Below are 24,605 nucleotides of genomic sequence, written 5' to 3' on the forward strand. Positions count from 1 at the left end.
ATGTGATGACGTCACATCGCGTCTACAACTGTGCGCCAGTAAGAGAGAGAGGCGCGCAGAGAGCAGCGGGGGAACGAAGGAGAAGGTAAGTGTAATGTGGAACGTGAAACTGGGGGAAGATGAAGGAGAGGACGGCATGACACTGGGGGCAGAGATGGAGGGGACATGAAACTGGGGGCAGAGATGGAGGGGACATGAATCTGGGGGCAGAGATGGAGGGACATGACACTGGGGGCAGAGATCGAGGGACATGACACTGGGGGCAGAGATGGAGGGGACATGAATCTGTGGGCAGAAATGGAGGGGACATGGATCTGGAGGCAGAGATGGAGGGGACATGGATCTGGGGGCAGAGATGGAGGGGACATGAATCTGGGGGCAGAAATGGAGGGGATATGAATCTGGGGGCAGAGATGGAGGGGACATGAATCTGGGGGCAGAGATGGGGGGACATGAATCTGGGGGCAGAGATGTGGGGACATGAATCTGGGGGCAGAGATGTGGGGACATGAATCTGGGGGCAGAGATGTGGGGACATGAATCTGTGGGCAGAAATGGAGGGGACATGAATCTGGGGGCAGATGAAGGGTGTATATGAAGCTGGGGGAGAGACGGAGGGGGGACATATAATTTATGGGTGACTGTAGGAGGATTATACAGTGTGCGGGCAAATGGAAAATTAATGAGTGGGCGGAGTCAACATAACAGTGGGTGGGGCTAAATTTCCCGCGGTGCGCAAAGCCCAAAATTCCTGATGGCAGCCCTGCTGGTGACACTAACCTAACTATCTGCAGGGCTGGGGTGATATGCTGGGTCTGGTGACAGTAACCTATGTATCTGCAGGGCTGGGGTGATATGCTGGTTCTGGTGACTATAACCTATCTATCTGCAGGGCTGGGGTGATATGCTGGTTCTGGTGACAGTAACCTATCTGTCTGCAGTGCTGGGGTGATATGCTGGTTCTGGTGACAATAACCTATGTATCTGCTGGGCTAGGGTGATATGCTGGGTCTGGTGACAATAACCTATCTATCTGCAGGACTGGGGTGATATGCTGGGTCTGGTGACAGTAACCTATCTATCTGCAGGGCTGGGGTGATATGCTGGTTCTGGTGACAGTATCCTATCTATCTGCAGGGCTGGGGTGATATGCTGGGTCTGGTGACACTAACCTATCTATCTGCAGGGCTAGGGTGATATGCTGGGTCTGGTGACAATAACCTATCTATCTGCAGGACTGGGGTGATATGCTGGGTCTGGTGACAGTAACCTATCTATCTGCAGGACTGGGGTGATATGCTGGGTCTGGTGACAGTAACCTATCTATCTGCAGGGCTGGGGTGATATGCTGGGTCTGGTGACAGTAACCTATCTATCTGCAGGGCTGGGGTGATATGCTGGGTCTGGTGACAGTAACCTATCTATCTGCAGGGCTGGGATGATATGCTGGGTCTGGTGACAGTAACCTATCTATCTGCAGGGCTGGGGTGATATGCTGGGTCTGGTGACAGTAACCTATCTATCTGCAGGGCTGGGGTGATATGCTGGTTCTGGTGACAGTAACCTATCTATCTGCAGGGCTGGGGTGATATGCTGGTTCTGGTGACAGTAACCTATCTATCTGCAGGGCTGGGGTGATATGCTGGGTCTGGTGAACGTAACCTATCTATCTGCAGGGCTGGGGTGATATGCTGGGTCTGGTGAACGTAACCTATCTATCTGTGGGGCTGGTGTGATATGCTGGTCCTGGTGACACTAACCTATCTATCTGCAGGGCTGGGGTGATATGCTGGTTCTGGTGACAGTAACCTATCTATCTGCAGGGCTGCGGTGATATACTGGTTCTGATGACACTAACCTATCTATCTGCAGGGCTGGGGTGATATGCTGGGTCTGGTGACACTAACCTATCTATCTGCAGGGCTGGGGGGATATGCTGGTTCTGGTGACACTAACCTATCTATCTGCAGGGCTGGGGTGATATGCTGGGTCTGGTGACACTAACCTATCTATCTGCAGGGCTGGGGTGATATGCTGGCTCTGGTGACACTAACCTATCTATCTGCAGGACTGGGGTGATATGCTGGGTCTGGTGACAGTAACCTATCTATCTGCAGGGCTGGGGTGATATACTGGTTCTGATGACACTAACCTATCTATCTGCAGGGCTGGGGTGATATGCTGGCTCTGGTGATGGTAACCTATCTATCTGCAGGGCTGGGGTGATATGCTGGCTCTGGTGACCAGGGCCACCGATAGGCCAGTACTACTGCTACTGGCGTCAGGGGCCCGGCCAAATTTAAAAATGGGGGGCCCGGTTTTGGCCTGCCACCGTGTGCCGGCCCCCTGGCGCCGGCAGCAGTCATTGTATGTCCTGTTTCAACTCAGATCTGCGTCCAGAGGACGCAGATCTGAGTTGAACACATACACGGCTGAAGCGAGGAGCTGACACAGGTCAGCTCCTCGCTTCGCCGTTGCCGCCTCTCTCGCTGACACAGCCTCTCTCGCTGACACATATGCGGCTGAGCCGGAACCCGGCTCAGCCGCATATGTGTCAGCGAGAACGGCGGCAGTGGCGAAGCGAGGAGCTGACACAGGTGAGCTCCTCGCTTCACCGCTGCCGCCGGCTACCCGGCAGTGTAGACGCGATGTGATGACGTCACATCGCGTCTACAACTGTGCGCCAGTAAGAGAGAGAGGCGCGCAGAGAGCAGCGGGGGAACGAAGGAGAAGGTAAGTGTAATGTGGAACGTGAAACTGGGGGAAGATGAAGGAGAGGACGGCATGACACTGGGGGCAGAGATGGAGGGGACATGAAACTGGGGGCAGAGATGGAGGGGACATGAATCTGGGGGCAGAGATGGAGGGACATGACACTGGGGGCAGAGATCGAGGGACATGACACTGGGGGCAGAGATGGAGGGGACATGAATCTGTGGGCAGAAATGGAGGGGACATGGATCTGGAGGCAGAGATGGAGGGGACATGGATCTGGGGGCAGAGATGGAGGGGACATGAATCTGGGGGCAGAAATGGAGGGGACATGAATCTGGGGGCAGAGATGGAGGGGACATGAATCTGGGGGCAGAGATGGGGGGACATGAATCTGGGGGCAGAGATGTGGGGACATGAATCTGGGGGCAGAGATGTGGGGACATGAATCTGGGGGCAGAGATGTGGGGACATGAATCTGTGGGCAGAAATGGAGGGGACATGAATCTGGGGGCAGATGAAGGGTGTATATGAAGCTGGGGGAGAGACGGAGGGGGGACATATAATTTATGGGTGACTGTAGGAGGATTATACAGTGTGCGGGCAAATGGAAAATTAATGAGTGGGCGGAGTCAACATAACAGTGGGTGGGGCTAAATTTCCCGCGGTGCGCAAAGCCCAAAATTCCTGACGGCGGCCCTGCTGGTGACACTAACCTAACTATCTGCAGGGCTGGGGTGATATGCTGGGTCTGGTGACAGTAACCTATGTATCTGCAGGGCTGGGGTGATATGCTGGTTCTGGTGACTATAACCTATCTATCTGCAGGGCTGGGGTGATATGCTGGTTCTGGTGACAGTAACCTATCTGTCTGCAGTGCTGGGGTGATATGCTGGTTCTGGTGACAATAACCTATGTATCTGCTGGGCTAGGGTGATATGCTGGGTCTGGTGACAATAACCTATCTATCTGCAGGACTGGGGTGATATGCTGGGTCTGGTGACAGTAACCTATCTATCTGCAGGGCTGGGGTGATATGCTGGTTCTGGTGACAGTATCCTATCTATCTGCAGGGCTGGGGTGATATGCTGGGTCTGGTGACACTAACCTATCTATCTGCAGGGCTAGGGTGATATGCTGGGTCTGGTGACAATAACCTATCTATCTGCAGGACTGGGGTGATATGCTGGGTCTGGTGACAGTAACCTATCTATCTGCAGGACTGGGGTGATATGCTGGGTCTGGTGACAGTAACCTATCTATCTGCAGGGCTGGGGTGATATGCTGGGTCTGGTGACAGTAACCTATCTATCTGCAGGGCTGGGGTGATATGCTGGGTCTGGTGACAGTAACCTATCTATCTGCAGGGCTGGGATGATATGCTGGGTCTGGTGACAGTAACCTATCTATCTGCAGGGCTGGGGTGATATGCTGGGTCTGGTGACAGTAACCTATCTATCTGCAGGGCTGGGGTGATATGCTGGTTCTGGTGACAGTAACCTATCTATCTGCAGGGCTGGGGTGATATGCTGGTTCTGGTGACAGTAACCTATCTATCTGCAGGGCTGGGGTGATATGCTGGGTCTGGTGAACGTAACCTATCTATCTGCAGGGCTGGGGTGATATGCTGGGTCTGGTGAACGTAACCTATCTATCTGTGGGGCTGGTGTGATATGCTGGTCCTGGTGACACTAACCTATCTATCTGCAGGGCTGGGGTGATATGCTGGTTCTGGTGACAGTAACCTATCTATCTGCAGGGCTGCGGTGATATACTGGTTCTGATGACACTAACCTATCTATCTGCAGGGCTGGGGTGATATGCTGGGTCTGGTGACACTAACCTATCTATCTGCAGGGCTGGGGGGATATGCTGGTTCTGGTGACACTAACCTATCTATCTGCAGGGCTGGGGTGATATGCTGGGTCTGGTGACACTAACCTATCTATCTGCAGGGCTGGGGTGATATGCTGGCTCTGGTGACACTAACCTATCTATCTGCAGGACTGGGGTGATATGCTGGGTCTGGTGACAGTAACCTATCTATCTGCAGGGCTGGGGTGATATACTGGTTCTGATGACACTAACCTATCTATCTGCAGGGCTGGGGTGATATGCTGGCTCTGGTGATGGTAACCTATCTATCTGCAGGGCTGGGGTGATATGCTGGCTCTGGTGACCAGGGCCACCGATAGGCCAGTACTACTGCTACTGGCGTCAGGGGCCCGGCCAAATTTAAAAATGGGGGGCCCGGTTTTGGCCTGCCACCGTGTGCCGGCCCCCTGGCGCCGGCAGCAGTCATTGTATGTCCTGTTTCAACTCAGATCTGCGTCCAGAGGACGCAGATCTGAGTTGAACACATACACGGCTGAAGCGAGGAGCTGACACAGGTCAGCTCCTCGCTTCGCCGTTGCCGCCTCTCTCGCTGACACAGCCTCTCTCGCTGACACATATGCGGCTGAGCCGGAACCCGGCTCAGCCGCATATGTGTCAGCGAGAACGGCGGCAGTGGCGAAGCGAGGAGCTGACACAGGTGAGCTCCTCGCTTCACCGCTGCCGCCGGCTACCCGGCAGTGTAGACGCGATGTGATGACGTCACATCGCGTCTACAACTGTGCGCCAGTAAGAGAGAGAGGCGCGCAGAGAGCAGCGGGGGAACGAAGGAGAAGGTAAGTGTAATGTGGAACGTGAAACTGGGGGAAGATGAAGGAGAGGACGGCATGACACTGGGGGCAGAGATGGAGGGGACATGAAACTGGGGGCAGAGATGGAGGGGACATGAATCTGGGGGCAGAGATGGAGGGACATGACACTGGGGGCAGAGATCGAGGGACATGACACTGGGGGCAGAGATGGAGGGGACATGAATCTGTGGGCAGAAATGGAGGGGACATGGATCTGGAGGCAGAGATGGAGGGGACATGGATCTGGGGGCAGAGATGGAGGGGACATGAATCTGGGGGCAGAAATGGAGGGGACATGAATCTGGGGGCAGAGATGGAGGGGACATGAATCTGGGGGCAGAGATGGGGGGACATGAATCTGGGGGCAGAGATGTGGGGACATGAATCTGGGGGCAGAGATGTGGGGACATGAATCTGGGGGCAGAGATGTGGGGACATGAATCTGTGGGCAGAAATGGAGGGGACATGAATCTGGGGGCAGATGAAGGGTGTATATGAAGCTGGGGGAGAGACGGAGGGGGGACATATAATTTATGGGTGACTGTAGGAGGATTATACAGTGTGCGGGCAAATGGAAAATTAATGAGTGGGCGGAGTCAACATAACAGTGGGTGGGGCTAAATTTCCCGCGGTGCGCAAAGCCCAAAATTCCTGATGGCGGCCCTGCTGGTGACACTAACCTAACTATCTGCAGGGCTGGGGTGATATGCTGGGTCTGGTGACAGTAACCTATGTATCTGCAGGGCTGGGGTGATATGCTGGTTCTGGTGACTATAACCTATCTATCTGCAGGGCTGGGGTGATATGCTGGTTCTGGTGACAGTAACCTATCTGTCTGCAGTGCTGGGGTGATATGCTGGTTCTGGTGACAATAACCTATGTATCTGCTGGGCTAGGGTGATATGCTGGGTCTGGTGACAATAACCTATCTATCTGCAGGACTGGGGTGATATGCTGGGTCTGGTGACAGTAACCTATCTATCTGCAGGGCTGGGGTGATATGCTGGTTCTGGTGACAGTATCCTATCTATCTGCAGGGCTGGGGTGATATGCTGGGTCTGGTGACACTAACCTATCTATCTGCAGGGCTAGGGTGATATGCTGGGTCTGGTGACAATAACCTATCTATCTGCAGGACTGGGGTGATATGCTGGGTCTGGTGACAGTAACCTATCTATCTGCAGGACTGGGGTGATATGCTGGGTCTGGTGACAGTAACCTATCTATCTGCAGGGCTGGGGTGATATGCTGGGTCTGGTGACAGTAACCTATCTATCTGCAGGGCTGGGGTGATATGCTGGGTCTGGTGACAGTAACCTATCTATCTGCAGGGCTGGGATGATATGCTGGGTCTGGTGACAGTAACCTATCTATCTGCAGGGCTGGGGTGATATGCTGGGTCTGGTGACAGTAACCTATCTATCTGCAGGGCTGGGGTGATATGCTGGTTCTGGTGACAGTAACCTATCTATCTGCAGGGCTGGGGTGATATGCTGGTTCTGGTGACAGTAACCTATCTATCTGCAGGGCTGGGGTGATATGCTGGGTCTGGTGAACGTAACCTATCTATCTGCAGGGCTGGGGTGATATGCTGGGTCTGGTGAACGTAACCTATCTATCTGTGGGGCTGGTGTGATATGCTGGTCCTGGTGACACTAACCTATCTATCGGCAGGGCTGGGGTGATATGCTGGTTCTGGTGACAGTAACCTATCTATCTGCAGGGCTGCGGTGATATACTGGTTCTGATGACACTAACCTATCTATCTGCAGGGCTGGGGTGATATGCTGGGTCTGGTGACACTAACCTATCTATCTGCAGGGCTGGGGGGATATGCTGGTTCTGGTGACACTAACCTATCTATCTGCAGGGCTGGGGTGATATGCTGGGTCTGGTGACACTAACCTATCTATCTGCAGGGCTGGGGTGATATGCTGGCTCTGGTGACACTAACCTATCTATCTGCAGGACTGGGGTGATATGCTGGGTCTGGTGACAGTAACCTATCTATCTGCAGGGCTGGGGTGATATACTGGTTCTGATGACACTAACCTATCTATCTGCAGGGCTGGGGTGATATGCTGGCTCTGGTGATGGTAACCTATCTATCTGCAGGGCTGGGGTGATATGCTGGCTCTGGTGACCAGGGCCACCGATAGGCCAGTACTACTGCTACTGGCGTCAGGGGCCCGGCCAAATTTAAAAATGGGGGGCCCGGTTTTGGCCTGCCACCGTGTGCCGGCCCCCTGGCGCCGGCAGCAGTCATTGTATGTCCTGTTTTAACTCAGATCTGCGTCCAGAGGACGCAGATCTGAGTTGAACACATACACGGCTGAAGCGAGGAGCTGACACAGGTCAGCTCCTCGCTTCGCCGTTGCCGCCTCTCTCGCTGACACAGCCTCTCTCGCTGACACATATGCGGCTGAGCCGGAACCCGGCTCAGCCGCATATGTGTCAGCGAGAACGGCGGCAGTGGCGAAGCGAGGAGCTGACACAGGTGAGCTCCTCGCTTCACCGCTGCCGCCGGCTACCCGGCAGTGTAGACGCGATGTGATGACGTCACATCGCGTCTACAACTGTGCGCCAGTAAGAGAGAGAGGCGCGCAGAGAGCAGCGGGGGAACGAAGGAGAAGGTAAGTGTAATGTGGAACGTGAAACTGGGGGAAGATGAAGGAGAGGACGGCATGACACTGGGGGCAGAGATGGAGGGGACATGAAACTGGGGGCAGAGATGGAGGGGACATGAATCTGGGGGCAGAGATGGAGGGACATGACACTGGGGGCAGAGATCGAGGGACATGACACTGGGGGCAGAGATGGAGGGGACATGAATCTGTGGGCAGAAATGGAGGGGACATGGATCTGGAGGCAGAGATGGAGGGGACATGGATCTGGGGGCAGAGATGGAGGGGACATGAATCTGGGGGCAGAAATGGAGGGGACATGAATCTGGGGGCAGAGATGGAGGGGACATGAATCTGGGGGCAGAGATGGGGGGACATGAATCTGGGGGCAGAGATGTGGGGACATGAATCTGGGGGCAGAGATGTGGGGACATGAATCTGGGGGCAGAGATGTGGGGACATGAATCTGTGGGCAGAAATGGAGGGGACATGAATCTGGGGGCAGATGAAGGGTGTATATGAAGCTGGGGGAGAGACGGAGGGGGGACATATAATTTATGGGTGACTGTAGGAGGATTATACAGTGTGCGGGCAAATGGAAAATTAATGAGTGGGCGGAGTCAACATAACAGTGGGTGGGGCTAAATTTCCCGCGGTGCGCAAAGCCCAAAATTCCTGACGGCGGCCCTGCTGGTGACACTAACCTAACTATCTGCAGGGCTGGGGTGATATGCTGGGTCTGGTGACAGTAACCTATGTATCTGCAGGGCTGGGGTGATATGCTGGTTCTGGTGACTATAACCTATCTATCTGCAGGGCTGGGGTGATATGCTGGTTCTGGTGACAGTAACCTATCTGTCTGCAGTGCTGGGGTGATATGCTGGTTCTGGTGACAATAACCTATGTATCTGCTGGGCTAGGGTGATATGCTGGGTCTGGTGACAATAACCTATCTATCTGCAGGACTGGGGTGATATGCTGGGTCTGGTGACAATAACCTATCTATCTGCAGGACTGGGGTGATATGCTGGGTCTGGTGACAGTAACCTATCTATCTGCAGGGCTGGGGTGATATGCTGGTTCTGGTGACAGTATCCTATCTATCTGCAGGGCTGGGGTGATATGCTGGGTCTGGTGACACTAACCTATCTATCTGCAGGGCTAGGGTGATATGCTGGGTCTGGTGACAATAACCTATCTATCTGCAGGACTGGGGTGATATGCTGGGTCTGGTGACAGTAACCTATCTATCTGCAGGACTGGGGTGATATGCTGGGTCTGGTGACAGTAACCTATCTATCTGCAGGGCTGGGGTGATATGCTGGGTCTGGTGACAGTAACCTATCTATCTGCAGGGCTGGGGTGATATGCTGGGTCTGGTGACAGTAACCTATCTATCTGCAGGGCTGGGGTGATATGCTGGGTCTGGTGACAGTAACCTATCTATCTGCAGGGCTGGGGTGATATGCTGGTTCTGGTGACAGTAACCTATCTATCTGCAGGGCTGGGGTGATATGCTGAGTCTGGTGACACTAACCTATCTATCTGCAGGGCTGGGGTGATATGCTGGGTCTGGTGACAGTAACCTATCTATCTGCAGGGCTGGGGTGATATGCTGGGTCTGGTGACAGTAACCTATCTATCTTCAGGGCTAGGGTGATATGTTGGGTTCTGTTGACAGTAACCTATCTATCTGCAGGGCTAGGGTGATATGCTGGGTCTGGTGACAGTAACCTATCTATCTTCAGGGCTAGGGTGATATGTTGGGTTCTGGTGACAGTAACCTATCTATCTGCAGGACTGGGGTGATATGCTGGTTCTGGTGACAGTAACCTATCTATCTGCAGGACTGGGGTGATATGCTGGTTCTGGTGACAGTAACCTATCTATCTGCAGGGCTGGGGTGATATGCTGGTTCTGGTGACAGTAACCTATCTATCTGCAGGGCTGGGGTGATATGCTGGGTCTGGTGACAGTAACCTATCTATCTGCAGGGCTGGGGTGATATGCTGGGTCTGGTGACACTAACCTAGTCTCTGAAGTCTCCTTGGCCTGGATGCACCTCCTTCCCCACCCTAGTGATGGTCCTGTAATAATTTGGGTGCATCTTTAGTCCGCTGCGTCTAGGAGATTTGCTCACTCTTTTGGGATCCAGAGAGGTCACCCGTTTATTGCGGGAGACTCCCCGATTTTCTAAGAGGGTTTGGAGCCTGCTGTGGACCATTATATATAACCCCATATTATGTGTAATATTAGTCCCAGTCTATCCTTCCGGACCATTTATCGGAATATGTCGCCTAGACTTTCTGTATATAGGATAATGTCTGTGGCCTCAGCGTGGAGGTGATCTTGTGTTTTATGGGAATAATATCTTGTTGGTTCCTCAGACATAACACATTCTGCAGTCATAGACAGGCAGGGGAGCGGCTGAATAATTCATGACAGATAGTGACACCTTTTGAGCATTCGTTTTATTCTTGTGCAGGCTGATTAGAGACCGCGCACGCCTCTGTAAAGTAAAACAGCACAACAGTAGTCAAGGATCTCTGTATGATCTGCCACGGCCGCTGGATAGAGATATCGGATCACAGATATAACCAGAAGCAACTGGGGGCCAATGCAAGGCCTATAACAGGGGCCCCAGCCTGTCTGTCCATGCACCACACCCGGGTGTGACAGCTACCTCTGCAACAAGATCTTATACACTCAGTGGCCAAAAGTCACGGCAAGCCGTGTCCCAGTGCCGGTTGTGTCGGATATGACGCTCAGTGTGATGCGGTCTATGGTGCCAGTGTCACCAGGATATCTGAGCAGTCTGATGCAGACAGGTGTCTTGTGAACAGTCAGTGACATTTATGAGAATTGGAGTGTCTGCAACGGAGAAAAGGAATTAAAATTTGGCCTCCCCAGCCGTCCTCTGCACAAGTAACTTCAGCGGACTAGGGTGTATTTTGGTAATAAAGCTTAAAGGGGTAGTCCAGGCAATACACCCAGGGTGGTGAAAAATATATCATACCCATCTTTCCCTGGTGCACCGGTGCCTCTGAGGGCAGTCCAGTCCTCCCTATCTATTGTTATCTTCCGACAGAAGTTCCTGCCACACGTGTCCACGGAGGCCAGTCAGCAGCCTCAGCGAAGGGCGCATGACATAAGTACTTGTGATGTCCCAGGGTCTCCTTGAGGCCACTGACTGGGGATCCTGGACGACACAGCCGGTAAGTAGTTTCACTTTGAGAAGACGTCGGAGCAGCAGGACCAGAACGCTGGTTATGGACTCTAATTTGGCATAAAACCAGTTCAATACAATATCACAACATTCTAACAAAACTGTGGAAAGGCTATAATTCATATAGCTACATATACTGTAACATATCACTCTGTGATGTAATATCAACCAACAATATTGTCTTGAAAAACTTATATCACACCCAGTAAGGAAGTATATGTAAGCCATATGGTCAGTGTGCACCGATTGTACATACGATAGAGACATCCCTCAGACTGCTATGGGGCCCCTGATGAATGCAGTCATAGTGTTTGCATGCCGCTGCCCCTAGGGGGAGGTCTCTACCTATAAATCCATATGTTGTTGGCTCTCCTAGTGGTATCTACAGGCAGCCAGAGTTTGATCACCGTAAAGGGAAGGAGGGATTTGGAGTTCTGTGTCTAAAAATGACCCCTATAAAAATATACTGTATATACAGTAACTAGGAAATTATGGTTGACATTAACTTTTTATTAAGATGGTTTTTTTCGAAGAACTGTAAAAGCAGAACTTACAAGAAGCGGGAGTGGTCTGAACATGGGTTACATGTGATCATGTTAAGAGTTCAGGATACTTACCTATTAGAGCAGAGATCATATCTTGTACTTTAGGACTTGGGTGTATGGACAGCTCCAAGTAACAAAGTTACAAAATAACAAGTAACAAAATGATACAAGGTACAAATGAGCTTTATTAGCGTTACCAGAGAATAAAACATTTGGTGATGCCAAAGCAAATAGGAGGTTGGGGTTGGTGAAGGGGGGTTGGTACAGGGTTCGTGGGTTGGGGGTTGGAGTGTCCTTAGGGTCTTGTCGTTGTTGTTTGGGGTGTGTGGGTATCGGTGAATATGGGGTAGACGGGTGATGGGGGCTTAGTCATCTTTTGGGTGGCGGGTGGAGGGTTTAATAGTCCATGGGAGGTTGGGGGTTGGATAGTCCATGGGGTCTCATCTTCCTCTTGCTTGGTGACAGCTGGACACGTATTGGGCAGCGATCTCCACAGTGGCCTCTTCTTCTCCCAGTAGGATGTAGAGTTTCCTCTTCTCGTCTGCAGATATGAAGTCTGGGATGTGGCAGAGAGTCTTTGATAGTAGACGGCCCTCACAGCTGAGTATTTGGTGCAGTGTAGCAGGAAGTGGGTCTCGTCTTCTAGAGCCCCCTGGTCACAGTGCTGGCACAGTCTCTTCTCCCGTGGCTTGTACGTCTGCCTGTATTGGCCTGTTTCGATCTCTAGGTTGTGGGCGCTCAGTCTGTACCGGCTCAGGGTCTGTCTGTGTTTGGGGTGGCGTATTCTCTCCAGGTAAATGCCTGCAGTCAGACTATCCTGATAATAATAATAATAATAATAATAATAATAATGATACATTTTATTTGCATAGCTCCAACATATTCTGCAGCACTGTACAAAATGTTGGGTAAAAGTACAGAGAAAAAGATACAATAAGAAGAAATAATCGCATCACACAATGGGACTGAGGGCCCTGCTCGCAAGAGCTTACAATCTATGAGGTAGAGGGGGTGACACAAGAGGTAGCAGGGGCGGCATTGCTTATACAGTATTCAGACAATATTGTAATAGAGGTGACTGTCATTACACAAACATAAACCTGTATGAGCCGTCACCAGTCGTGTCCTTTAACATGCCTGAACATATAAAGTTAGTCTGAAATGGCATCATATCATGTGGGGTAATGTGGGAACAGAGGCGGGTTTGTTTTAGGGATTCTAACTGCAGAGGGTTTACATTAGGACATGTGATCGGCCTGTCTGATAAGATGCGTCTTTAGTTTGCACTTGAAGCCGTAGAAATTGGGAGTTAATCTGATTGTCCGGGGTAGAGCATTCCAGAGAAGTGGTGCAGCTCGGGAGAAGTCTTGTATACGAGCGTGGGAGGTTCTGATAATAGGGGATGGAAGTGTTAGGTCATTGAGTGAGCGGAGAGCACGGGTTGGGCGGTAGACAGAGATGAGGGAAGAAATGTAGGGAGGTGCGGCATTATGGAGAGCCTTGTGGAGGAGGGGGATAAGTTTATATTGTATTCTAACTAGACAACCCCTTAAAATAGACAGATACATAACAGGGCATAATTTATCTCTCTTCTGCTCAAAGAGAGTCTATCAGTACCCCTAACAGCAGACGTTGGGGGAGATAGGGATCTTTCATGTGGATTTCAACTGTCCGTTGCTTTTGTTAGTGGCTTCTAGAGGAGTATGACAGCGATTTGTCCCATCTTCTTCCAATTTATATGTTTACTTAGCCAGGTTGAGGGTGTATGTGTATGAAGAAGCCAGGCCAGATTACTGTATTCCAAACAGCTGGACATGAGGACACTTCCAATATTTGTTGGTGGCTGGCGAATGGCAAAACCAGATTGGTCATGGTGGAAGTTTTTGGTTTGTTGTTGACCCAAAATATCTGTTCTCAGCCACTGTATTTCTTTTTTATTTAACACCTCGTCTGGCTCCATGATCGGGAAGATAGTTCTTATGTCTTAGGACTATCCGAAATCTGATGGGCATGGGTAGCCTTAGAGGGGAAGTTGGGGGCATTGAAGACCCTCATTGATCAACTACACTGTCTACCAATAAGTATTCGGACACCCAGTAAAGTTTCGCGGAGGCGGAGTTATGGTCTGGGGGTGTTTCTCCTGGTATGGACTGGGATGCTTGATCCCAGTGCATGGTAAACGCAACGCCGACGCCTATTGCACTCTTTTAGATAGCAGTGTGCTTCCTACATTATGGCGGTTCTATGGGGTGGACCGATGTTACTTCCAGGATGACAACGCCAGCGATCATGTAGCGAGGTCTACCATGGCTTGGTACAGTGACAATCAGGTTAACCGACTGGATTGGCCTGCCCAGAGCCCAGACTCAAACCCTATCGAGCACCTCTGGGATGAGTTGGATCGCCGAACTAAGTGGTGCAACAGGCGTCCAAAATCGGTAAAAGAACTTACCTGTCTTCTCCAAGCCAATGGAATAAAATACCACTAGCCATCATGCAAGGACTTGGGGAAAGCATGCCCTGGAGGGTTGAGGCTGTAATTGCCACTCGTGCCTCTCGGACCACAGGTGTCCAAATACTTATTGGTAGACAGTGTAGAGCGAGAATGGCTACAATGAGTGTCCATCTCTGGAGGACATGGCATGCCAGTACTGATTCCAGAACTGAGTAATGTTTCCTTTCCAATTGTGGTGGCGCTGCAGGGAATATCAACACTTCCTGCTGATCGCTATAGGTCCCAGCACCAGGATCAGCTTATCACGTTGATCCAGGTTTTTTATACTGACTGCCAGATTGGAATCGGGAAGGAATTTTTTCCCTGAAATGGGGCAATTGGCATGAGCCTCATGGGGTTTTTCGCCTTCCCCTGGTCAACACTGTAGGGATTGTAGGGTTATAGGTTGGACTTGATGGACTAATGTCTTCATCCAACCTCATTTACTCTGTAACTATATGTAACTGAATATCTGTGTTTTTAGTTTTGTCTGCACCTTCCCTGAGCCTCTTCTAGACCTCATCAAACCCCAGAGAATATTAATGGCACATCCTGGTTCATACCGATCCGAAACATGGGGACCAAATTTTCAAGATTCGTTTCACTAACCCCAAGCCTCTGAACTGAATCCAAAATCTAATTTAGGTGGCACAGCGCCTTCTTCTCCCTGTAGACCACCGCGCATGCGCTTGCCTCCTACAGCCAGGAGCGCATGCTCAAAGGTCGGCGGACCACCATGGGAGAGAAAGAGAACTCAACCTCATCTACTATGTAACTATGTAACCAGGGGTGAATCTAGCTTTTATGCCGCCTGAGGAGGAGGGGGCGGAGCAGAGGGGGCGGAGCGAAGGGGGCGGGCGGAGCGGACGGGGTGGCGTTAGCAGGCAGAGAGCAGGCAGGGAGAGGACCTGCTCTCTGCCTGAGCGTGAGGGGAGGCCGCTGGAGCAGCGCTGCGTCCACAGGGCCTCCCCAATCCACCACTCGCTTCCCGTGCCGGGTTTCCGAGACGGTGACACTAAGCCAGTCCAGGACAGCTTGTCCTGGACTGGCTTAGGTCAGCAAAAATGCCGCCCCCCCCGGGGTCCCGGCATAGCGCCGCCTGAAGCAGTCACTTCAGGTCACCTCATGGGAGGTGCGGCGCTGTATGTAACTATGTATCATCCAATTACAATGGAATTTCGAAGACCTAAAGAACCATGTCAAGGAGCAAGTCACTGACTTGTGTATAATATTCCCTGCCGGGTTACGATAGAGTTAAGATTACTGCTGTCTTTTATGTCTTCCTGTTTGCAGAAGCCGCTTTCTACGCGGCATTCAAGCAGATGGCATGTATACTTAGCAGAAGCTGTCTTTAAATAAGACGTGTTCCAAGTAAAATTTGCTCTCCTTATATTAAAAAGCCAACGGAGCGCTCTGCATCGGGGCAGGATTTTAGGGATTGCCCCTTTAAGATCTATGCCCTGTAGTTACACGAGATAAGTTGGCAGTAGATTGTTACGGGCATGATGAAGCAGTTTAGTATTCTGGAAAGCATGCTTACTATTTAAAGTCGGAATTTTTTCGTGCTGCCTTTTGTCATCGGCTTCTGCCGGGGAGAAAAAAAAAAGGAAAAAAAAAAAAAAAAAAAGGGGACGTTTAGATCACAAAAGTAACCTGAGTCATGCTGCATTCACGCCTGGAAGTTTTGATTCCCATTATCTCTAGTGGATTAGCAGATACCTGTGTGAACCAGGGATGCCTTTAGCATTGCGAAGGAAGACTTGCTTTGCCTATTGAAGGGGCCTATCGGAAAAGAAAAAAAAAAAAAAAAATCCCGCACACACATACACACATACATACATTCAGCCTCCACCGCTCGGAGATTCCTGTTTTGTTCTGGCTTTTTGTCTGTAGCGACAAAGATTCCCTCGATTTGCTTATGATTTGTGATTTAACCAGTCGAGCGAAGCAGAAATGGATTGTCTGTGCATTGTGACAACCAAGGTAGGATTGCATATCTTTGTGTGTTGTGTGGATGACCGGAACGTCTGCTGCTGCTCCTGCTGCTGACATGAAGTGTTGAGATTGCAGATCCATTGACAAATCTCCCTGGTGTAAAGCAGGATGGGGTGGATAGTCGTGGCTTTTTTTTTTTTTTTATATATTCATTTTTTGGGATGTGCTTATGGAGGCTTTAAGGGACGGCAGGTGATTTTTTTTTTTTTAACTAGTGGAATTGAATATATATTAGAAAAAAAATATAAAAAATATATGTATGTGTATGAATAATCTAAAAAAAATGAGTAAAAAAATTCAATTTAATTTATTTTTCTATTATTATTATTATTATTATTATTATTTTAATTTTTTATTTATAAAAAAACTAAATATTAACCTTTTGATCTTCTATTTTATTAGTTTAATTGTATGTAGGAATAATTCAAAATACTTTGTATTAACCAAAAAAAAAATAAAATAAAATATATATATATATATATATATATATATATATATATATATATATATATATATATATATAAATAAGAAAAAAAATATTCGCAATTTTTTTTAAATTACCATTTCTTATTTATTATTATTATTATTATTATTATTATTATTATTATTATTATTATTATTATTATTTATATACTTTTTTTCATGTAAGAAAAAATATACATTTTTTATATTTTAATAACTTGGAATGTAGCGATGATCAAAAATTTAATTGATGTTTTTTTATTTGTGGACAATTTGTAAAAGTATTAAAAAAAAAAATTAAATCCAGTTGGGGTATTAGTTTACTGCATGTGACCATGGGGATGGCTAACTTTAGAAAAAAGTTGGAGCAATGGTGCTGTGCGGTTTTACTTTTTTAGAATGAATTACGATACTGGATGATACTGAACTTTTTGAAAATTTCGTAATTGTTTTGGTTTGACGAGGTGAAATTTTTTTGGAAATTTTTGAACTTTCTACAGTGTATCCAAAAGATGGGTTATGTCGCAAACTTTGCTTGTTAGTGAGTATCCTATCATTATGAGGTTTAACTGCCTGTGCGTATTATGGGCCATATTCTGTTCCAACGTCCCAGTCTGACCGTGGACCTATCAATGACATCATCATAGATCCTTATGCAACCAGTCTTGTGGTAAGCCCAGGACACATAACCATAATTGGGGTGCAAAAGTGGGCCTGTAATAGTCTTGGTTATAGACTGGATTTTTTATGACTATATGATTGACTTGAAAATATTGCAATTTTTTTTTATTTTTTATTTATTTATTTTTTACCAATAAATTACAATTACAATAAAAAAAATTACAATAAAAAATGGAATTAAAAAATGGACTTCCCAGTGTACATGTACTTTGACTTGCACTTGGCACCATTATTAGCCGTAAGCACATACCTTTTGTAAAAATTAAAAAAAAATAAAAAAAATCCAAAAATTTTATAAAATATTGGTATAAAAATCTGAATACGGCATTAAAAAAAATAGGATATGTTTTGTTTTTGTTTTGTTTTTTTAAAAGCAGTCTGCTTTTTGTGAGTATTAGGGCCCGTTCACACTGGCACAGAGGGGGCAGATTATGGCGCGTAGTCCACGTCATAATCCGCCCTCTCACAATGGTGGTCTATGAAGACCGCCAGGCTACTTTTTTCCGTGAGCGGATTCCACGAGCGGATTCCACGAGCCGCAGCGTCCGCTTGGCGACAGCAATCTGTTCATTTGAGCCAACTCCGGAGAGGGAAGCCTCGATTGTCGTAAGCCATGACAGTTGTGGCTCCCCACATCACTCTCGGTGCCAAAATTGGCCAATCCACTTCCTGTGTGAGCCTTATAGTTACATAATGTGCCGTTTTTTTTTTTTTGTTTTTTTTTGTGCTTGGTACAAAAAGTACAGATGATCCGAGTTGGTATTTTTGGAGTCTGATTAGCAAATCAATTAATGGCTTTAATCTGCATATCAATATGATGTTCGCAGGACTTGAGAGTCTTATTAAAATCTGCACTAATGAAGTAATTCTCCGTGCTTAGTGCACTAAAACAATGGGGAATCAGGACTCGCAGGCAATTCTCAGTAGAAACTGTTAGCAAGATGGATAAATTCATGTCCGGATGTTAAATGGAATGAGTCCCGAGACATAAACTGTAATAAAAGTCAACCCACACATTATTAAAGAGCAGTCCCAGACGCCGCTCATACTCACATCAATTATAATAGCGAAAATATCTAAGTGAATAGTAACATTATAGTCTTATAAGAGTTCACTCACTTTATGGACTTTATAATGTGTTTCATACCAGGAGGAGCCAAAGGCAGTGAAACGCGTGAGACCAGACCCTTCACCAATGGTACATACCATTACTGGTGTCCTGTCAAGGCAGTAGGGCCTTATAGCCCAGGTGTCATGGCTGCCTCTTGACCCCATAAAGCTACGCCCCAAGGGGGAGCTTTCTCTCCAGCTCATTGTTGACTACGGTGCTTTAATCGGCCTTTGAAATTTAGGGGGGGGGGGGCGGGGGGAGGGAGATGTCAATATTCCAAAAACAATTCAGGCTCCAAAATATTTTGGACACTTTCCTATGTTCTTCAGCCATGGCTTGATATATGAGTTATCCACTTCCTTCTGGTCCTCAGCTGTGTCATGTGACCAGTAATCAGGCTGCCTTAGAAAGGTATAGACTTGGTGTAAATTGTAGTGAAGGTAACCTTCATACCAGTGGCTACATTTGTATCTGGTCCTTCTGGTCCTCAGCTGTGTCATGTGACCAGCAGTAGACAGGAAGTTGGCTTTTAGTCATTCATTTGCATGATATTCAAATTAGGGCTGTCATAGGAATAAATCAAAAGGCGGACTAGAGACTTACTGTCCACTCATGAGATAGCAGGAGAGATTTATTATTTGTTCACATGCCAGTCTTAAAGGGGTCATCCAGTTTCTAATATTGGTGCACTGTCCTTAAAATAGGTCATCGTCAATTCTAGATCTGTGAGGGTTTTCACCTGGGACCATCACAGATTGGTTAGTTGCTCACTTGCCGTATGATTTGTAGCGATAGATTTTGGAACTAGAAATGGGACATTGCTAGAGAAGCAATTGAGTGCCTAAAGTCACCTCTACACTTTGTACGGTGAATGAACATGGCAGTTATGGCATGTAAAGATCACCGGGGCCAAACTGTCCCCGAAACAGCAGATTAAGATATAAACCGGATAGGCCCTCAATATTAGAAACTAGATAATCCCTTTAATAAAGGCCCTAAGAGGTACAATTGACACCTGATTTATCAGGAAACTCTGGCGTCTTAATAAATCAGGCGCACGTTCGCGCTCCAGGATGGAGACCTGTGCCGGTTACGTATAGATTTCCTGTATAACAAATACCAGAAATTTGGTGCAGATGGAAAAGTAAATTTCCCCCACTGTGACAGCTGAAGAGTCTGGTTCAGGTCACATGACACAGCTAAAGACCTAAAGGAAGAGGATCACAAATCCAGTACCTGCAAGAAGATCACCTTCACTACAATCTATACCAAGCACCTTTCCTACCTTTCCAGTAGGCCAGAGAATAAATGGTTTTGTGCGTGTACAACCTTAAAGGGGTTGTCCAGGATCAGAAAACATGGCTCCATTGTTTTTCTCAAGAAGTGACATCATGTCTGTGAGTCACATGGCCACACTGCTGTTTAGCCCCATTTATTTCAATGTGATTAAGCTGTACTATTGTCATCTAGTCAATGGACCTAAGGTCACTTCCTGAGAAGTAGAAAGCAGCCATGTTTTCTAATCCTCAACAAGCCCTTTAAAGAAGAATATGGGGTGTTAAAGGGGTCGACCTGCCAGATCAAAAGTTCTATAGTTGTCGAAATGCCAAATGATAAAAGTTGGTAACAGTTTTTAACTCTGAATACTGCCCTACTGAGCTACTGGACCCCAGTCCCAGGGTTGATGTCTAATGTGGATACAGCCCTGGCTATCACTGACACACAGGAGCAATAGTCAGAACTGAAGCAGATCGTTCACTTGTATTAGTTTAGTTTTATATTGTTTTCTCAATGGACACCCATTAATCGCAACATCCAATGTTCCGAGTTGTTAGTGTGTGATGATAAAACCTTCTCAACCCCTTGTGGGGGAAATGCATTTACTAGTAACTTCAAGATTCTGGGCCCCAGTGCGAAAATCTATGAGGGCCAAACCTGTATGACATTGGGCATTGGGTATGGCATTGGGCCCTGTGTTAGGATAGAGTGGGACAATCCTGTTTTTATGGGAACAGGACATGGTGAGTTATTTTTCAGTTTTTTTTTAATGTGTATGCATACACTGTATACTGTTTGAAGGGCAGGGAACATTATCTTGGGGATACTTGAGGATACATTGTATTATGTAGGGGCCACTTGAGTGGTCATTATATCATGTGGGGGCCACTGAGGGAGCATCATGTTATTGGTGGACCTTGTATTATGTTGAGGCCACTTGAGGGGACATTACATTACGTGGGAACCAATGAGGGGATATTATTCTGTGGGGTCAATATTACTGTGTTGGGATACAAAAGACCTTGGTAGGAATGGAGAAATAGAGGGGTTAGGGGCATGGCTAAAATTATAGATAAAAATTATTAGCAAATGAAAGAAAATAATCTACTTTTAATGGGTATGAATGTTGGGATTAGCCATGGACACTACTCCATCCGCGGATACAAGCGTGTGAATAAGGACAAAATCTGCTATGCTCTAGAAGTGTCAAGAGACCCCCAAGCAAATTAGATGGCCAACACTCCCACCAAAGTCAATGGACTTGGCCAACCTTCTTCTAAAGTGTAAGGGCACGTTAAGAGTTAATGTGAAGGGTACACCTCTACCCACCAACTATGGGTGGACGTCTGATCTCTGATCCCTTGGCTGTTGTCCTTTGTTCCCATTCCTATCTGGAGCGTGAGACAAACATGGCATGTACTACTTACCTACCTGTAATATATGAACGCGGATAAGTTGACTTGAAACTTTCCCTGTAATACCTGCCTTATATAAATAGATTCTCAGAACAAACAAACCCATAAAGGGTGAGTCGCGGCTTCCAACATCTGGCCGCGTAGTGATAAAGTCTGAGAACAGCTGTTTAGTACAGGCGTCCAAAAATACGTAAGGCAGGAGGGAGGGAGCTGGTGGATGGGGATCATCTTCGATAGTTTTCTATGTTCATTTTTTGTATATAAAGGTTTGTATTTATCCATGGAAGGAAATCACCAGAAACAGAGTAACTTGAAGATCGGCCAACTCAATGTCATGGGAAGTCAAGGGTTAGCTCTTTATCTCAAATATCCCAAATTATTTTGAACTAAAATGGTCACCACCACATGTAATTTCAGTAAATTATTATACTGTGGGGTCTTCAGACCTTGGAGTATTATAGGGACAGGTCCAAGGGATTTACGCTCATCTTCCCTCATGTCTTGTGGAGCTCATTGTGGCGTCCAGTGTGCCCAAATCACACTGCTGAGGCCTGGAACTGGGCCACAGCAGTCACATGGGAAAGTTGAGGGTTATGATGTCATGAGGCTCGACATGCCCATGTCACCACTGAGGCCCAATCACAGGCCTTAGTGGTAACCCTGGGTGCATGACGTCACCAATGATCCAGAGAGAAAGTTCTGGAGGCCCAAAAGAGGTGAAGGAAGGAGAGTATCAATATTTTTTTCTACACTTCCCATGGGCCTCCATCTATTATACTCTGGGGTGCTAAAGAAACCTCAAAATATAATAATTTCACTTCCGGCTCTATCCAAACTTGTTCAGAGAGCCACCAAACCTGAAACGAATCTTGAGTGGTTTCCCCCAAAACTTCAAAAAGTTGGCTTTGGCATGTCTTACCCATTCTGAACCAAAACTGGTGTCAACATCTACAGATGCTTCAACCCCAGGCCATACGTGTTAGGGGTACTTCTCATATTTAGACATAAGTGTGCATCCTGGACCCTGCACCCCATTACCTGTCCAATGAGGCTACTCCAATCTGGAAAAACCCTTTAACCCTTTGGTTTCCATTTTTTTTAAATAAACAAAAACTTTTTAACATATCTTGTTCAGTGGAAAAAATCTCTTACTTGTTCCTTACCTGTACCTGGCTATTAAATTGTATTAGTACAGAATCTCCGCACTCACTGAAAAGTGGCCGAGAATTCAAGGATAAACCACCACCTAAGGGACCTGCCAGGGACTTACTTCCCTGTCTTAATTAAAAACACATGCATGCTCAGCAGAACCAAGCGATACGGCCTTTAGACTAGGAGAACATGGGGGGGTCTACCCAGGACGCTGCTAGTTCTGTAGAAGCAAGGACAGAATTGTGGGCTGGGTGACAAGAGTGCGGTGGTCCTGAGTCATGGAGAACATCATAGCAGGCAATGGCCGTCCCATCTGAGGCTTTAGTAATGGAAAGGTGACATTTAGAGATGGAGCCTGAAGAAGGGCTAATCTGCTAAAAAATGTATGATATATATGACATGGAAGGTTTTTTTTAATGGATATGTGAACCTTTGAAGACTTGTTTCCTCTTATGTTCAGATGACACAAACCCCCGATTCGGCTCCAAAAAAAACACCTCCCATTGACTTCTTTTTTTCTGCTAGCGTTTTTTTGCTGCTTGCAGAAAAAAAAAAGCGAGCTGCCTTATCTTGACATGAATTCCACGGCGTCCGCGGCGCGACACTCCCTCCCGACTAGGCCCATTCCTTTGGGCCTAGTCCGGAGCGGAATGCCGCAACTTCACTGCACCAGTATCCAGTCACGGCTACCTGTTTTTTGGACCGGATTCTGAGGCGGCCTTCACCTCCAAATCTGGTCCAAAAACCATATGTGAACTCAGCTTTATACTCATCTTCCGTTACCTCTTTTGAGCCTTCTCGCAGCGTCCAGCGCTCTTTGTCTTCCTCCTCACGGCATCTGGTGCTTTTCTGTGACCTCATCTGCCCGGGTCACCGATGAGGATTGTGATTGGACATGATTAGAGATGAGCGAGCAGTAAAATGTTCGAGATTCAATATTCGTTTCGAGTAGCCCCTCAATATTCGACTACTCGAATCGAATATCGAACCATATTGTAGTCTATGGGGGGAAAATGCTCGTTTCAGGGGTAGGCAACGTTCAATCAAATTATACTTACCAAGTCCATGAGTGAGGGTCGGGCTGGATCCTCCGAGAAGTCTTCTCCGTGCAGCGTCCCCGCGGCATCTTCTGGCTCTGAATTCACTCTGCCAGGCATCGGGCCTGGGCAGAGCCGACTGCGCATGCCCGCACTACAAGCGGGCATGCGCAAATTCTTAGTTTTTGAAGAAACAATGTGGAATGTTCGGAACACATCCGGCTTGTTGCCAGCCAATTTGCCCGTCTTTATATGTGAATTCTCCATTTTTAAAACCAGAATATTTGACAATTCAGGTCACGGCTGGTGCCAGATTAGAGTACTTCCTTGCGGTGTGAGGGTTAAGGACGTGTAAATAATACCGTTTTCCTTGTTTATAGGGGATAAATAATTCATATTGTACTTACCTAGACATGGGACTTACTGCTGATGTCTATAAAATATGTATCCCGTGTCGTAACTCTAATAACCCAGCTGACACTTGTCTGGAGATTTCTGACACTTGGTTAAATAATGCAGCTGTGGGCCAGGCGGGGGGCACTTGGGCAGGGTGGATCTGAGGGAAATTCACACTGTGATCCTGAAAGACTATTGTCTGTGCACGCCGCAACCATTCGTCTAATGTTAGTGTTAAAATGGAGCCATAAATCTCATGAACATGAAACTGTTTTTGGATATTTTTTGTTATCGACTCATTTCTCACACACACAATGGCCACATGTCCCAGTAGGATATTTCATTATTAACCAGGTGTATTCTATCTAATATCTCATCTGGACTGGATATAATACAGGGAACTGAAGCAAACCAGTTTGGATCGAGCTGGGTTGGACCCAAATTCTTCAAAAGTTTCAGGCTCTACCGGAAAAAGAAGCGAGATGCTCATTCTTCAGGCCGTTTTGGCCTGAAGACACTCCTTCCTCCCGACTAGGCCCATTCTTTGGGCCTAATCTGGAGCAGAGCACACGACTGGATGCAGTGCACCGGCATTCAGTCATGGCTACCCGTTTTTTGGACCAGAACCTGAGGCGGCCTTTGCCTCAGGTTCCGGTCCAAAAAACCCCATGTGAACTTACCTTTATACTCACTTTCCCTCACCTCCATTGGGCATCCTTACATCATCCAGTGATCCCTCGGAGTCCTGGATGATATCATGCGCCCAGGTGTAGGTCAATGGGGACATCACCCC

General features: G+C 47.8%; 1 protein-coding gene across 4 annotated transcripts in view; it reads left to right on the forward strand.

Annotated features, from left to right (window-relative positions):
• DLG2 (discs large MAGUK scaffold protein 2) overlaps window positions 1-24,605 on the forward strand; it is a 1,022,754-nt gene that overhangs the window by 216,032 nt on the left and 782,117 nt on the right. Inside the window, exon 1 of one of the 4 annotated variants that reach the window (XM_075266205.1) lies at window positions 15,539-16,268. The exons of the other annotated variants lie outside the window; for them this stretch is intronic. Coding sequence (XP_075122306.1) covers window positions 16,239-16,268 — 30 coding nt within the window. The 5' untranslated portion in view covers window positions 15,539-16,238. Of the gene's footprint in view, window positions 1-15,538; window positions 16,269-24,605 lie in introns of those variants that run through there. 4 annotated transcript variants of the gene reach the window in all.

The sequence above is a fragment of the Leptodactylus fuscus genome, chromosome 2 (genome assembly GCF_031893055.1).
Source record: "Leptodactylus fuscus isolate aLepFus1 chromosome 2, aLepFus1.hap2, whole genome shotgun sequence".
Taxonomy (NCBI): domain Eukaryota; kingdom Metazoa; phylum Chordata; class Amphibia; order Anura; family Leptodactylidae; genus Leptodactylus; species Leptodactylus fuscus.